At 39.2% G+C, this 17,496-nt stretch overlaps 1 protein-coding gene across 2 annotated transcripts in view; it reads right to left on the minus strand.

Moving 5' to 3' along the window:
• Positions 1-680: 680 nt before the first annotated feature.
• The window catches only part of NRP2 (neuropilin 2), a 147,954-nt gene continuing 131,138 nt past the window's right edge, over positions 681-17,496 (minus strand). For both annotated transcript variants that reach the window (XM_012546409.3, XM_023500681.2), the window contains exons 16-17: positions 6,915-6,974; positions 681-4,282 (exon numbers count right to left, since the gene is read on the minus strand). In XM_012546409.3, coding sequence (XP_012401863.1) covers positions 3,978-4,282; positions 6,915-6,974 — 365 coding nt within the window. In that variant the 3' untranslated portion in view covers positions 681-3,977. The remainder of the gene's footprint in view (positions 4,283-6,914; positions 6,975-17,496) is intronic.

Consider the following 17,496-nt stretch of genomic DNA (forward strand, 5'->3'; position numbering starts at 1 on the left):
GGTAAAGCTTTGGAGATACTAGTTAGAAAGTGTTCCTTTCCCATTCCTGAAGCTCTTCATTCTGCCTTTTTCCCCCTTCAGTTACCTAACCAACCAATTCATTTTAATTTCAATTCAAGAAATATTTATTAAGTACCTATCATGTTTGAGCATCAGAGATACGAAGATAAAAAAAATTGGGGGGCTGAGATAATTGGGGTTAAATGATTTGCCCAGGGTCACACAGCCAGGAAGTGTTGTGTCTGAGGTTAAATTTGAATTCAGGCCCTCCTGACTTCGGGGCTAGTGTTCTATCCACTATACCAACTAGCTGCTCTCCCCAAAAATTTTTTTAAAAGCCAGAAGGAGCTATGATGGAAAATGCATAGTATTTTCTTTCTTTCTTTTTTATTTAATAGCCTTTTATTTACAGGTTATATAATGCATAGTATTTTCACTTTTTTGTTGTTTGTTTACTTTTTTTCTTTGTTGTTTACTTTCTTTCTTTCTTTTCCCTTTTGATCTGATTTTTCTTGTGCAGCATAATGAATCTGGAAATATGTTTTATAAGAATTGTACCTCAGGTCTCTTGAGGTGCTAACCTTAGGGAGTGAACCACCCATATTTATTAAACACCCACTGTAGTATGCGAAGCAGTACCCCAAGTCCTTTTGTCTTGAATAAAGAAGGTACAAAAAGAGTCCCTGGTATACTGTTTATTTAAATAGTAATTTTAAAAAGGCTTTATACAAATCATATAAACACAGTTTGTTGTTGGAGTTTATTTTTTTAACCTTGTGGAGAATCACAGTAAAAGCTCTCAAGTCCCTTATGATATGGCTCAGTCGGTGAATGGTCAAACACCTTTGACTGTGAGCCTTGAAAAAGTTAAGCCACGGTTTTCTTAACTTTTTTTCCCCTCTCCCACCCCATGCTCATCCCTAAGCTTCCCACCCCCACCAACCCCCTTCCCACCAAAGGGAGAAAGCAAACACATGGCCCTTCTGCTCACCCAGTCCATGAGAGCGTGGAGGTAATAGGTCATTCAGTACAAGGCATAAAATTGTGTCAATACTGTTGGTTGGGTTTATCCCACTAAGGAGGATGAGCAAAGTATCACTGCGGAGAGAGAGAACGATGAATTGAATGCACCAATCTTTACTTTAGTTTTCCCTGTTCGAGTTAACAATTACACATTGTAGCACTGGATGGCCTGCTCTGGCTCAGCATTTTGAGCACAGTCAGATTCCCTGTACCAGCTGATGGGAAATATGAATGTGGGACTCTTAAAGCGGATGCATGTTCTGTTGTGTACAACTCAGAGATGAACTGCAGACCTGGAATGAGGCGGCATGGGGGCCAAATGCCCCATCAACCAGGCCGTGAGAGGGACAGTTAGCACAGAAATAGGTGTGGGGAAAACTTTGTTTTCAAGATGTTTGGAAATGTTCTAGGGTGCTTCCTTATTTCCCCAGCATCCCTCCTATAACCAGTGTTACCCGAGGCCCTAAAGGCCTGACTGCAGCGAGAAGAGAAGGATGGGTTGAACTAGATACTTATTTCTGCCTGCCCTGCTCATAGGGTAGTGTTAAGCTAAGCATGTGGGCTTAATAACTTTGCACTTCACCATTAACTAACACTGTGCCAAATTAATGCCAAGAACAGCAGTACTCTCCTGCCCTAGATCAAATTTACATTAACACTATTTAGTCCCACGTGACCATTCACATACACGGTACATACAGAGAATCCACATGCGCGCGCAAACACACACATATATGTATAAATATATGTAGATATGAACTCTCACTCTCTGTATGCATACAATACACTGTGACAATACCATTTTAACTATCAGGTCCATAAGTTAACATTTATAGGAACGGATTTGTTCCATTCACCCTTCCCCTTTAGCCTGGGTGTGAGACGAATGAAATTGTACATGATAGTAGCAGCAAAAATGGTCTGACGAGTTTTACCATTTATATGTGATAAGCTGGGTATGGTGGTTGGCTTTTTGGATGAGTGTTGCCTGCAAACAGGAAAATTCCTACACATTAATTTAAGCCTAAAGTCAAGCTGCTCTGATTTGGACAACTTTTCCTCTGCCTACCCTCCCCTTCTGCAGCCAGGTGAGGTACATGGAGGGCTACAACTATTGACCCATTCAGCCTTCTGGGCAGGCCTTATTCCATTAATGGAGCTTGGTGGAGAGTCCAGAGGAGTTCAGAGAAGAAGCAGCTGGGCCAGGGAAGGATGAAGGCCTTTCTTATATGATATAGCATGGATTTCTAGATAGAGGGAAAAAATACTTTTTTTTTCTTCTTCACTTTTCAAGGCACTTGATAACAAAAACTCATAAATCAACAAGTGTATGTATGAGAATGAGTAAGAAGCTGAATGTATCCTGTAGCGAGGGGTGGGGGAGGATGAAGTAGAGGTGTTAATATTTTGGTTCATACTTCCTGCTAACCTCTGGCAGGATCTCCTATAACAGTAACTTTGACTCCTTAGAAAAGCCAAGGCTGTGGCAACTATAATCCACAGCAGAAATCAGGGCTCAGAGCTTAGAGAAGGGAATAATTAAACCAAAATGTCTCCCTAGGTTAGTCCCTTCAACCCTTCCTACTTGAGTATAGGAGAACAGAGGTTCAACTGTTCTTTCTCTGTCCACTTTCTCCCCCTTTCTACCTAGTCAGGAGGCACCGTGGTGTAGCTGAACAAGCACCTGACAGAGTCAAAAAAAATCCCCCAAGGTTTCTATTCCTGGCCCTAGTACTACTAACAAGCTTAAAGTGTGACCTTCAATATGGTACATAATCTTTCTGGGTCATAAGTTCCTCCTGTGTCAAATGAAGGAGGTGGACTAGATAATATTTGATGTCCCTTTTCCAGCCCTAACTTGCTTGGATTCTGGTGGTCACCATACTCCGTGTCTTGTTAATAGAGAAAACAATAATTGCTTGTATTCTCATCCCCTTCCTCCCAAGAATATCAAACAAAGCTATCTCCTGGGCCTTGGAAACCTTACAAGGGTGTCTTTGTCTGTGGTGGTTTCATTTTTACAAGAACAAGGGAGAAGGAAAAGAAAGAAAGTAAAAAAAAAAATCTAAAAAACCAAAAGCAATATCCAGAGAGGCCTTGTCAGGAAGGCCTCGGTCATCACGACAGACTCGATTCTGGATTTAATAAATGGCTCCTGTTCACAAAGCACTTTAAGGCCCTTTAGTGGCTTCCAAGGAGGTGCTCCTATGGATTGTGACTTGTGAAGTTTCCTTTCTGTTTTGTTTTGAATCGCACATAAGGACGAGCTGCTGTTTCTGCTGACCCTCAAACGGCAATTTTCCCCTGGATAAGAAAAGTTAAAGGCAACAACATTCAATTTCAGTTCTAGGACTGATGGGAACCGGCAGCACACAGGCTCGGTTGGCAGAACCTGCCCTGGTAGCAAATCCCTTAAATCACAAGCCTATCTGAGAAGGGGATAAGCTGGACGGCTCTCGTTCTTTGTGTTTTATTTCTAAAGATAGACCAGCTGAAAAATCCCTCGCCTTTCAACCACCGATTAGGAAAAGAAGGTGGGGAGGAACGATCTGTACTTCTCACACCACAAAGGTCATTCTTTTCTTCTACTTCTTTGAGTCCTTCCAAGATGAAACATTTTTTTAAAAAAAAATTTCTTTTTAAGAAAATCCTCAAACAAAAGGCAAAAATCAAAATCCCAAGAGTCAAGCTGCTGTCCTTGTCCCAGCAGAGAGCAAGTCCTCATTACAGTCATGACTCGGCCACTGTGGTCCTGGGTGGGAGCCAGTCTCCCCTATGGGCCACGCCTGCCTCTTCCCTACTTCCACTCCCCCAGTCTGCTTTGCCCTCACTGTCTGTATTCTGGATCGGTTTTGTTCGAGATTATGGCATTCAGTTCCCATAGAAAAAAAAAGTAATCTTCACCAGCCACTCTGGCTGGAATGAAACGTCAAATGTGATTCGGGTGCAATCAGTCATGCCTCCGAGCAGCACTTCTGGTGGTTTATTTTGACCTTGTGCTTGATGCCATCGTAGAGCTCAAAGTTGTAGTTCTCCAGGGTGGTACAGCTTCGGGACGAGAGCCCCGTGTAGGAACATGTGCAGTAGAGAAGTAGACCAGCACAGATGGCCCCGAGCAGGACCCCCAGGGAGCTCATGGCAATGATGGTCACCAGGATGGGGTCCAGAGTGTACAGCCAGCTCTTCTCCCTGTCCTCTTTGGGAAGGGCTGGACCAGTCGTTGGGGAGGAGGAATTGCTCCAGTCGATTTCGTACTCATCTGTAATACAGAAGAAGGAAGCTGATTGAGCTCATTATCACTCCCTGGGCACCCACCAGCATGCATCTCACCATAGTGGTTTTATTTAAAAAAAAAAAAATATATATATATATATATATAGAGAGAGAGAGAGAGAGAGAAATATATATATATATATATTTGGTAATTGCATATGGCATATGCCATAGATGTGTGTTATATTTAATATAACATAACATAAATTTAACATTCTCAATATATAACACATTTACTATATCATATAATGTAAATTTAACATATAAAATATATAACTCAAATATTCAACATATATAACATAACATATAAAACTCATATTTAACATATACAACATATAACACAAATATTTAACATGTATAACATAAAACATATAATTAACACAAAAAACCTGTAGCACATATTTAACATATACAACATGTATATATATTTAACTAACATATATTTTACAAATAAGTTTATTCTTGCACAAGCACTGGCCTCTGAAAAATTTGCAACTGTGCACTTGAACTAGAAAACATAAATCCAGGCTCTAAAAAAACAACCAGAATATCTCCTAATGTTGGTAATCAGTGAAATAGGTATATTTGGAAGCCAGTCTCTGGTTGCCAAGTGTGGAGTGGAATTTGAGTATGGAAATATTAGGGTGCTAGTGTTGGGTTTGGGTATGGAAATAGAAAGAGTATTAGTTAATTTGAATGTGAGTGGAAGGTAACACCGTCTCAGGATGGGAGATTTGAGAATGTATTTGGAATCTTTGGATGTCAAGAAATTTTGGTCTGTCCACTCCCATTGAAATTTAAGGTGACTGGAGAGACTTACATGAAGTGATGCTGAGTGAAATGAGCAGGACCAGGAGATCATTATATACTTCAACAACAATACTATATGATGATCAATTCTGATGGACCTGGCCCTCTCATCAATGAGATGAACCAAATCAGTTCCAATAGAGCAGTAATGAATTGAACCAGCTACGCCCAGCAAAAGAACTATGGGAGATGACTATGAACCGCTACATAGAATGCCCAATCCCTATATTTTTGTCCGCCTGCATTTTTTATTTCCTTCACAGGCTAATTGTACACTATTTCAAAGTCCGATTCTTTTTGTACAGCAAAATAACTGTTAGGACATGTATATATATATTGTATTTAATTTATACTTTAACATATTTAATATGTATTGGTCAACCTGCCATCGGGGGGAGAGGATGGGGGAATGAGGGGAAAAATAGGAACAAAAGGTTTGGCAATTGTCAATGCTGTAAAATTACCTATGCATATAATGTGTAAATAAAAAGCTATAATAAAAAAAAAAAAAGAAATTTAAGGTGACATGAGCCAAGGTTCTCCAACCAGAGATAACTGAGGCTTGTAAGATCCCAGTGCTAATTTTCATGAAGAAAATTCTAATATTTGGGCATGGTGATGACCAATTCCTGACAAATATCAGAGATTTGATTTGCAGAGTTCATAGATCCTTTTGTAGTCTTTGCATAAAAAAAATAGACATTACCTGGAGGTAGATGGAGGGGGGAGATGCTTAGTGAGTAATTGGTAAAATGTTGAATAAATTGAAATTATCCAGGAAGAAGATTGGCAAGGGAGGTGGTTGCCCCAGGTGCTCAGAGCACTTACAACAGCTCTTTAAAAATCTAGGCTAAACTCTAAAGAGACCAAAGAAAGAAGCAATGGTCCAATATATAACAAAATGCTCACAGTAACACTTTTCATGGTTGGTGAAGAAATGAAAACAAAGTGGGTGCCCATTGACTGGGGAATGGCTGAATTAACTGTGATTTATGAGTGTAATAAAATAATATTGTGCAGTAAGAAATAGCAAAAACGAGAATTCTGAGAAACATGGGAAGATTTGTATGAACTATTATTGAAAAGTGGACTGAGCAAAATCAAAAGGATAATATACACAAAGATCACAGCAACGTAAATGAAAAAATCACTAGTAATTGAAAAGTCAGCAACAATCCTGGAGAACAGTCCCTGTAGGGATTACTAAGGTAAAATGTATATACATACTGTCAGACATGGTTACTGTATTGGGTGTTTTTACTTAATTGTTTTTTCTTTGTTATTAGGGAGGGGAGGGCTCAATTCTAGGGTAGTTCGGGAAAGGGGTGGCTGTAGCCAGAAATGACTGTTCTATGAATCATTTGGAAAAAAGCACCCATACCAAGATCACAGGCCCAAATGAACACACAAACAAAAGATATCAATAAAACTTATAAAAATCAGTCATAAAAATAATAGAGTGGAATCTAGGATTATATACAAATTGTATGCCTCACATAATTTTGATGTTCATGATGTTCAGCTTATGAAAAACCCTGTCTTGGTTCATTTTTAATAGCTAAGAAAACTTAAGTTTAGAGAGGGAACAGGACTAGCTGTTTAGTGACAGAATTGTATGAAGGTCATCACTTTGACCTCAATAGATAGATATGATCTTTTCCAGCTCTTTCACCATTTTCATTCTTGACCTTTATTCTTTGGCCTTTGGCCTCTAGGATTCTGGATAAGATTCCTATCAAGCTAATCTTAAGTTTAAGTAAGAGAACTGTCTTTTAAAAAAGGAAGAGGGTAGATAGAAACTGGCTCACCTTCATCATCATCTTCATATCCCTCGCTACTGAAAATTCTTGGTATTTCTGGGATGTCCACTGTAATGAGAAACAAACATAATAGAAGACATTTTTATATCAATAATTGTCAGAAGACAAGATTTGTAGAGCTGATTCCATTTTAGTTGCTATTCTGGAATCCAAAGAACACTATCATTTTTTTTTCTTTTATAGTGCTTAAAAGAAAATTCTAGACTTAATGAACACTAAATAAAAGGAGCATTTCTTTCACAAAGAAAAAAAGAGAAATTAGACATGAAGTGGCAAATCTCCATTATGTGCAGCTTGCTTTCCCATTTAAGACTATAATGCATAACTTTCAGAGCTGTCCTTCTTGTCTGTATTTCCTTTTGTACTTCTTCCCGTTCTTTTCTATGTTTCTTTAATACTTCAATTTCCTCATTTTTTCTTTTCCTTCTCTTGCATCAGAAGTGTTACTGATAACTTTCTTTCTCCCTCTCAAATTTCCCTAAAAATGTGGGGAAAAAATCCTTGTGTTTAATAAATATACCTAGTCAAGCAAACAAACATACTCATTGGCCAAATGAAAATATACACCTTGTTCTACATAATGAAACATCATCTCTCAGGAGGTAAGCAATATGTTTTAACTTCCATACCCTAGAATTGTGATCCTTGTATTGGGATTAGTCACTGTATTCATTACTTAAAGTTTTTCAAAGTGAATGCTATCATTTTCCAACAGACCATTTCTTGGGTATTAGATTCTGGCTCCTTTAAGTATTCTGCTCCCTCTTTTTGCAGCAACCAGAAGAATAAGAAAAACAACCCCCAAAGCGAGGTATCCAGCATTCAAAGATATTGTCACTTGTGCCTTTAGTCATAATAGCGGCCATTCATTATCAATATTATCCTGGGTATTATCCTTAGACCTTTCAATGGTGTCTTAGTACTTGCCATTAGTCACCATTATTGCTAAAGTCATTTTAGTACCACAGATTTCATCACTTCATATGCATATATCTAAGTGGACACAAAGCCTAAAGGACTTCTCTCCTTGGAATTTCAAATAAATTTAAAGTAATTTAAGCAAGTCATGTATCATCGTTATATGTTTTACTGTAGGAGCGGAATTGGAAAAGAATGTCGTAATGACTGCCCATATCCACATATCTGCATTAATATCACCCATCTCTCCTGCCCAAGCTACTCTGGGTGTTGCATTTCTTTATGATTTAGAATAGATCAAACACTGGCAACCAATCTAGCTAGCCCAGGTTTGAATAGAGCTTAGTTAATTTACTCTGAAATTTCTCCAGTATTATCACTGTCTATCTTTTTCTTTTATATGATAATTTTTGAGGATAATACAGGTCTTTCTATTCACTACTCTGTCCATCTCACAGAAATCACAGCTGAGGAGAAAAAAGAAAAAGCTAAGGAAAATTACTTGTCTAAAATGGTAAAACATTTTAAAAGAAAGTTAAATTTGTGCCTGAAAAGCAATAGGCTATTGTTTCTTCAGATCTTACAAGCTAGTTTTTAGAGGCCACATCTTTGACTCAGTATACCCCCATTGCATGTGCATATGGCCCTTTGAGAATTCCGTTCTACCTAAAATTGTGCTTTCTGAATTTCAGAATAATCCTGAATATTAATGTCAAGGACTTAAAGAAAAAATTTGAGAAGAGTTAAATTATACTTCAGAAAAAACAGTAAGATTGATCCCCAAAGTAGCTTAAAATTATAACCTGTCCACACTATCAACCAGGAAATTTCTCAACCACAACCTAAAATGATTTCTGATCCATCACTGTCAAACTCCAACTCCTAAAAGCTTGGTCTTTTAATCAGCATAGGAATTCCTCTGGACTCCTGACTGAAGCACCAAGAGTTCCTTCAAACTCTCATCCACCTTCATGGAGATGGAGCAAATAAAAAGTTCACTTAGATCCCAGTGGCCTAGGGTTTGTCATCTACCATGACGATCACCATTCCTCTATATCTCCAGGCTGTTTCCTGGCGCTCTGACAGAAGGAAGATAGACATCAGTGAGACCAAGCCAAGCATTTCTATCTTAGTTCCCATCCTCTTCATTATTCTTTCTGTGCTGTTACAAAGCAGATTGTTTACTTGGAAGGAAAACATGAACAGACACCAAGAAGAGACAGGTGGTGTCCATCAGAAGACTCAAATAATGAATCTGGAGGTGCAGGTTGCTGAGCTGATTTTTCCTATAAATCAAATAGCTCTTGTTCCCACCTTGTCTAAAAGAAATAGGTTTGGTGGGGGAAATTGGCAGATATCCCATCACATAGTATTTCCAACCAATAATCAAGGTGATGAATGCTCACATTTCTTGACATCTTTACAGCTAAAAGGTCCAGGATATTGGATAGGACTCTTGGATTCATTCATGAACAAAGCAGCATGATTTGCCAAAGAAATCTGTATCTGTTTCCAGGTATAAAGGTCCGGCCAAGGGGGGAGAAACAGTCGGAAGTAAGAATATGGCCCTATTCCATTTCATCCCCCCATTGCCCCAGGAAAGAGATCAGTTAGGAGGTTTTTGGCAGCTGTCAACTTAGCAGAAAGTGACTGTTACTAGGGAATAGGGCAAAAAGAACACTAACCTTTAAGAAAAAAGGTGAAAAAAACTGCTCTGACTTAAAGGGTTAGCTATGACTGGAGGCAACAGTGTTCCTAAACTGAGGGAGAAAGGAAAGATTATTAGACTCGAAGATATAGAGCTTGAAAAGACTTTAAAGGTCATTTGGTACAATCTATTTTATAGGGGAAATTGGGGTCCAGAGAGTTAAAGTGACCAAAACTCTAAGTAGCAAAGCTGAGATTTCAACCTAGATCTTCTTACTCCAAAGTAATTCCTCTTTCATTGTTTCAGAGTAGCACTTCTGAGAGGAAGGATTGAATGCAGTCTTATTTAGAGGCAAGGGGTTAAACTAAATGGTCTCACAGAGTCCCTTCTAGTTCTGAGGGGTTCTCTTAAAGCTCTTGCTCAGATGTGGCTGAGATTTCTGCACCTGGAGAATCAAAGGCCACTTCAGAAGAAGTAAGCTCTGGAGACTTGACTTCTCTCCATTTTTCTCCCCCCTTCCCTTCTGATAATTACTCATCCCAGTAGTTTTGTTGGGTGAGTGGGAAGGGTTCTAAAAAAGCATCAGTTAATCAACATTTTCAAAAGAGCATCTGTTCACCAAGCCTTAAAGAAAGAATCGCACGCTGGGGAAAACTTGAATAAAGAGAACATTTATACAAAAAGCAATTTAGTTTGATAGCAATTTTCTCCATTCCCCTTGCTAATATCCCTGATATTTGTGTTTGATTAAGAGCTTTCTTCCTCAAAAGCCTTTTTGCCCTTCACCAGTCACTCTTCTCTGTTCAGTCCAGTAGTTAAAGCTTGGTTCACTCCCTCTTGAGAAAGAGGAAAGATGTGCTGTGCTACTTCTTTTGTGTCCTGTGATTCTCCAATCAACCAAGTGAAAAGGGGGTAGGGAAGCCCGGCTAGAGCTAACAGCAGCTAAAGGAAAGAACACTTGTGGACATTAACGTCAGAGATTTCCATAGTGCCTGTGGGCAAGAGCCAAGAACTATCAAAGCATGTGTTGACAGTTGATAGTTCCAGTCAAGTCCACAAATATTTATTAAGGACCTACTATGTTTCCTCACTGGGGAAACAGACACAAAAGTAAATAGTTTGTTACTTTCAAGGACCTGGTGTTCTACCGAGGAGATATAGCACGAACACAGAGCATTAAATACAAAGTATTTACAAAAGAATTTCAGCAGGCAGGGAATTAAGAGAGACATAGGAAGTGGCACTTGAGATATTGTTTGTCCTTGGTTCCTGAAGAGGACCAATAACTGATATAAGGAGGCTGTTGACTTGCAAGTGAAAGGGATTTAAAGGAGGCAGAGTCATCAGCTTCACTCTCTCTCCCCCAGAGCCGGTGACAAGACATAAGTCAAGATGACTGGCCACAGCCCCAGCAGCACTTGAGATAAGCTTTGAAGGGATCTGAAGGTTTCAAGAGGCAGAGATGAAGGAGTAGAACATCTGAGCCTGGGGAATAGACTGAGGTAGGAGTCTGGATGTTGTGGACAGGGACGAGGAAGGTAGCTATCACCACAGAGGAAACAGTAGTTTGGACTCTCACTTGTACAAGGGATGGGATAGACCCAAAGCAGCTAGGAGATGCCAGAGAAAGGAGGGGAAGACAATGACAGAGATTGGAGTTTCTTTTTTCTTTCTTTCTTTCTTTCTTTCCTTCCTTCCTTCCTTCCTTCCTTCCTTCCTTCCTTCCTTCCTTCCTTCCTTCCTTCCTTCCTTCCTTCCTTGTTTCTTTCTTTCACAATTAGGATTAAGTGACTTGCCCAGGGTCACACAGCTAGGAAATTTTAAGTGTCTAAGACCACATTTGAACTCAGGACCATCTCACTACCCCAGGATGGGCATTTCTTTTACCTCTTTTAAGCAGCATACAAACTCAGTGGAAGCTTTGGGTCACTACTTTCCTTTATACTGGGCATCATGTGAAAAGGTAATTAAGAAGGGGTGTGTGTGTGTGTGTGTGTGTGTGTGTGTGTGTAGGTGAGCAGTATAATATAGAAGGAAAGAAGCTGCTTGTCCCATCCCACAAGAGTCAGAAAGAAGATGGAGAAAGAAATTTTCTAATATGTCTTATCTTATACACTCTAACACACTGACAATTCACAATGTAGCTTCCTACGGAACTCAAGAAAAGACTGGAGAATAATGAAATGAAGATGAGCAACCCTAGCTTAACACTGCTGGATGTCCATTTGAACAGTGTTCCTATAGTGTTAGGAGTCTGCCCTGAGAAAATCACACTGAGAAACCACTGATGATGGACCAGGTCATATTGAGGTGAGGAAAGGACTAATTCATCAAACTCCAGCTCTCTGCAGAAGAAGGGCAAGGCCTCCTTGGGTAACAGACATAACACATATATGCACTGGATAGACAAAAAGAGGCTATTAATATGACTGATTCTTTTCGGAGTGGCCACATTTCTCATGGAGACTGAGTAGGAGAGATACGAATGAAAGCTGAGTTCAGGACAGGGATGTAGCAGCTTTAGTTCATGTGGAATGATCCTCTCAAATGAATGTATATGGAAAAGAGACATGGAAATTCAAGAAGATGAGTTTCTGTACTGAGAGAGAGAGACAGAGACAAAGAGAGACAGAGAGACAGAGAGATGACAGAGAGAGCCAGAGATAGAGTCAGAGAGACAGACATATAGACTAGACACAGAGAAACACAGAGAGACACAGAGACAGAGAGAGATAGAGAGAGGGAAGGAAAGAGAGAGAAAGGAAGGGAGAGGGAGAGGGACAGAGACAGAGACAGAGACAAAGAGAGAGACAGACAGAAACAGAGACAGACAGATGACAGAGACAGAGACAGAAAAAGATCCACAGAGAAAAAGAGCAGAATATTACAAGATATTATAAGGATATTCAATTCTAACTACAGCTTCTGGTACACTGGCAAGACAAATGAGACCAAAGGAAAATGCAGTCAATGAAGTGATATTCCTACAACATAAGGCAAACCTAAGAGATCATGGCCTTGAGGGTCATGGGTTTTTTTTGGCCATCTTGACATCACAAACTGAATTAAAGGAATCATGAAAGCTGGTGTGGAGTGTGGGAAAAGCTCCCCATGGTCCAGGAGTCAGAAGATTCAGACTCCAGTCTTGGTCCTTGGCGTCTTGAACAGGGCACTTTATCTCTATGGTTTCCCTTTTCCCCTCCTACAAAATTAGTGTTGTATTATATTGCATTCAACAAACAGTTATTAAGTTCATGCTATGTGCAAAGCATTGTGGTAGATGCTTGGTGATACAAAGGAAAAAAAAAACTTGTAAAACAGCTTCTGTCCTCAAGGAGCTCATATTCTCCTAAGGAATACAATATGTGAACAGAGAGGTAAACCAAGATAATTTCATGAGAGACAGGGAGAATGCTAACGGCTAAGGGGATATAAATTGCTATTTCTTTTCTTTTCTTTTTATCAAGGGTCAGCCTGACTTTAAGTTTGTGGCTACAACACTCAGAATTATTCTGGTCTTCCCAGCCAGCCCACATAGCTAGGCTGCCAAATTTAGAAGAAACTTTATTATCATTATTTTTCAAAGAAAATATTAATCAACGTCCTAGTTAATCAACCAATCAACCAACCAACCAACCAATGAATATTTATTGCACACCTATGTGTCTGGCACTGTACTAGATGCTTTGAGGAATTCAAACATAACAAGCCCCATGTCCGGCTTGGAATGTAGTCAGAGAATATTGTTAGACAGTCTAGAACTAAGTATTTAAGTCAAGCACAGTGAAATGAGTATCAACCATGGAGTCAGAAGATGTGGGTGAATGCTTATCTCTAACAATGCTGACTGTGAACAAAATATCTGGGATTCAGTTTTGTCATCATAAAATGGAAGAAAAAACTCAATTAATTAACTTTAAAGATCTTTTCTACTTCTAACTTTCTACTCCTCTCTGAATATGGCTGGACAATTGTACACAGCAAAAAACAAAAAAAACCCCAAAACTGGTAGGGGTTGGGGGAGAGAATATGAAGAAGAAACTGAATGGAAACCTATCTTCTCGGCCTCCTTGAAAGGAATGGTTTCAAACACACGAATTTAGCATTTTTTACCCAGTACTCTAATTGCTCAGTTCTACTTTGTTCAAGTGCATTTTTTTTAAAAACCTATCCTCTCTGGGATGTAAAGTGACTGTATCCCACCACCACAGACTCTCCACATCATATTTCCCTAACTAAGTAAAGCCCTCCCTCTCCCTACTCATTCTCATCCCCTTACCACTTCACCATCCACTGGAGACCCACCGTGAGCCAAAGAGCTGAAATAACAGAGTGCTCTAATGGAGTTTAATAGAGTTGGAGTAATCAAGTGTGGCAAAATAGCTGCTACTTAAAAAAGGAAAAAAAATCCACTGCCTTTTCATATTGAGATTGAAGCTTCCAGGCTGTGACTACAAAAGAGCGCTGCCTTCTGGCCCCATTGTTTCCCCAGGTACCCTTTCAGTTGATATCACTGGAAGGGAGAAGGGTTAAGTGCACTACATGGAGAAAGTAGGAAGCTTCTTGTCCATCTAAGATTAGTATAATTCTTCAAAGTAAAAACCTCATAACATCTGGTTACTAAAATGCACACTAGCCTCTTGAAGGGAATCCCTCAAAACTCCAGGAGAGCCCTAGAGTCTCCTCATGCTCTTGGTAAATAAATTGCAACACTATTGAACATAGTGGCATCCCTTCACAAACCAAACTAGGGCTAATGAAAAGAGTTTCCCTCCAGGGGGCCTGGAACACTGCCCAATATGGTAAGACCACCCAGATTACCCAGAGACACCTCCAACTCATCACTCAGAAATTCCTGCTCCCCCAGCTCTTCCTCCCCTCTCTGACACCAGCAGTCTAGGTCGGAGCTTGGTTTCTTTTGCTTGTTTTTAATCTTTGGAGTTTGATCTGGGAAGATGATAACTTGCATTCCCAGTATTTACAGACACCAGTCTGCTACATTAGGGTCTTAGTGGACAGAATGGCATGGCTTTGTTTCCTTTCCACGGTCTAATGGCAGCCTGCTGTGAAAAGGTGAAGGCCCGCAAGCAAGGGCATGAGGAAAGTAAATTTGTCATCTTGTCTCAGAGTTTGCTATTCAACCAAAATGGCTTTCCTTCTGTTCCTCACACATTATACAGCACATCTCCTGTCTCCATACCTTTGCATTGGTCAGTCCACACTGGCTCTCCTTCCTTCCCTCTGCCTTATAGTCACTCTTTTATTTTATGATACACCATTTTCTACATGATGCTTTTCCTGTCTGGCAATTACTAGTTATTTCCCTGCCAAACTACCTTGTATTGAATTACTTTGTATATATCTATTAACTTCATATACACACATATATAACATATATGTAAAATATATATACTTGTTCCTCACATTAGTATAAAAGTTCCTTGTGACTTTTAACTTGTATCTCTCGACTCAATGAATTCTTGTTAATTGACTGATTTCCAGAACTAACATTCAATAATATTATAATAATAAGTCTATAGGAATAAGTATATATATATAAGTATATATAGACATATATGCATATACACACATACATATATATATATATATATAAATATAATAAGTCTATGGGAAGGGAAAATAAATGAATCCACGATAAGACCAGAAAAATAGGAAGATTAGGGGTAGTGAGAGGTCAGGGGTAAAAATCTCTAGTTGCCAATAGAGATGGATACAACAGGTAGAGATCCAGAAGGAGCCTCAATGTCTCTGGGATATAGGGATCAGTCCAACAGAAACAGGTGAAATGGAAGGAAGGATAATGCTGGACTTGGACCAGACCCCTTCCAGCTGGTATTGCTTCTTCACAGCATGATCAGACATCATGAAAAGTCAAGACTTTCCTATTCATTTAAGAATGCTTGTTTTATGCCTGTATTTAGTCCAACTTAATAAGCCTGTGATAGACAGCAAATCACTTGTCTTTACAACTCTGCATAGGCCTGGATGGCACAGTGGATAGAGTGCCTAAAGTCAAGAATTCCCGAGTTTAAACCTGCTTCAGACACTTACTGTGTGATCCTGGACAACTTGTTTAACCCTGTTTGTTTCAGTTCTTCATCTGTAAAATGGGTTAGAGAAGGAAATGACAAACTATTCTAGCATCTTTGCCAAGAAAACCCCAAGTAGGTTCACAAAGAGATATGACTGAACAACAACAGCAAGAGGCTGCTTAGATGTCAGGTGTCACTATCTCAGTTTAGAAATTGTCAGATCACAAATCTAGAGCTGAAAAGGACACCAGAGACCAGCTGGTTCAATTCCCTTAATTTTCAGAGGAAGAAAACAAAACCTAATTTAGTGATGTGGGTATCATGTTAGAGGGGAGATTCAAACTGAGGTCCTCTGATTGTAGAGCCTTTACGGTACTCTACTTTATTATACTATACTATGAAAAAAACTGACCTGACAGAATACCACAAGATATGAGATAAATCATAATTAAAACAAAAACAAAAAACAGAAATAAAATTGGAAATAAAACCTTAGATATTTCAACACCTAATTCTGGACAGTCTTCACTATCCATAAGATTGAATGATTTCTATATCTGGGATCAGTCATTAGCCATTTAAATCTTTGGCTGGAGCTTATCCCAAGTTTCCCAACCTGCTGAGCTCACACAGAGGCAGTTTTGGAGGCCTTTCATCCATTTTGCCTTTGTTTGCAGCAGGAAACACTAAGCAGGGAGGCCACAAAAATGAGGGATGATGGAGGGTTGAGCAGAGATGTCTCTAGGCTTCAAAGGGTTTAATTTGGTTTGGCATTGAATATGGCATTGGCTAAATGTTCTGCCCTTTCTTTTCCTAATTCAGTTTGTTCATTCCCAGTTCCAATAAGAAGCCAAAAGTTCATATGTTTATCTCCACTTTGCCAAATCTCCTCTGGTAGAAAGTAAGGCCACCTTGGGAGCTATTTAACTCTAGCTGTGTTTGGCCTGATTTTAGAAACACCACCAGAAGACCCTTTATCATGGGTTTTTATCACCTGGGTTCCAGCCAAAACAACGCAAGGTCATGAAAAAGAAAATCTCTATTTGGAATTTTTCAAATGCCTTTTAGGATGGGGAGAAGAAGGGGAGAAAGGGTTTGAACTTGGTTTGAGATTATTAAGAAAGTTTGTTTTAGTTTTTCAGCCATTATTTCATGTTGTTTCTAGTTGAATAAATAAGAAAAACCTGTGAAAGGGCTTGATATTCATAGCCAAAAAAAAAAAAAAAAAAAAAAAAGAGAGAAAAATGCGAGAAAATCTTGAAAGAAAGTTACTGTAGCAGAGGGTGCCCAATGAACGCAGAAGGCACTTCCTTCTTACCTCCATTTACCACTTAGAACATTTAGTTTTCTTGGAGACTTTACATGAGTACCACCCTCCTATACAAAGCTTTTCCTGAGGCTCCAGGTGTGTTTTGTTCCTTCAAAAATTATTTTGTATATACTTATCTATGTAAACAGTAGAATGTAAGGTGAAAATTGTTTTTCATTTTTGTCTTTGTCTTTGTTTTCCCAGCTGTGCCCCCTTCATACCATGTCTTTGTCCAGATTGGTTATTTCACTCTTGCAGGTAATGGCACATGAGAAAATTTAATCTTTCAATGCCCATCAGTGGCTATTCTGCAATTTATAGGCTTAACAAATTCTCTAGGGCCATAAGGGAGGTTAAATAACTAGTTACATAACTAGTACAGGCCTTAAATTCAGGCCTTTATGACATTAAGGCAGGTCCTCTGGCCATTATGTGTCATTGCTTTGCAAATGGTAGACTGTGAATACGTTGCTTGGTGAATTTAATTGGAAAATAGACCAAAAAGAAAGGATGGAACATCTCTTTTGTTATTATTGTTCAGTCGTGTCTGACTCTTTGTAAGTCAAAGATACTAAAGTGGTTTGCCATTTCCTTCTCCAGTTCATCTTACAGATAAGGAAACTGAGTCAAACAGGTTTAAAT

The sequence above is a fragment of the Sarcophilus harrisii genome, chromosome 3 (genome assembly GCF_902635505.1).
Source record: "Sarcophilus harrisii chromosome 3, mSarHar1.11, whole genome shotgun sequence".
NCBI classification, from domain to species: Eukaryota; Metazoa; Chordata; class Mammalia; order Dasyuromorphia; family Dasyuridae; genus Sarcophilus; species Sarcophilus harrisii.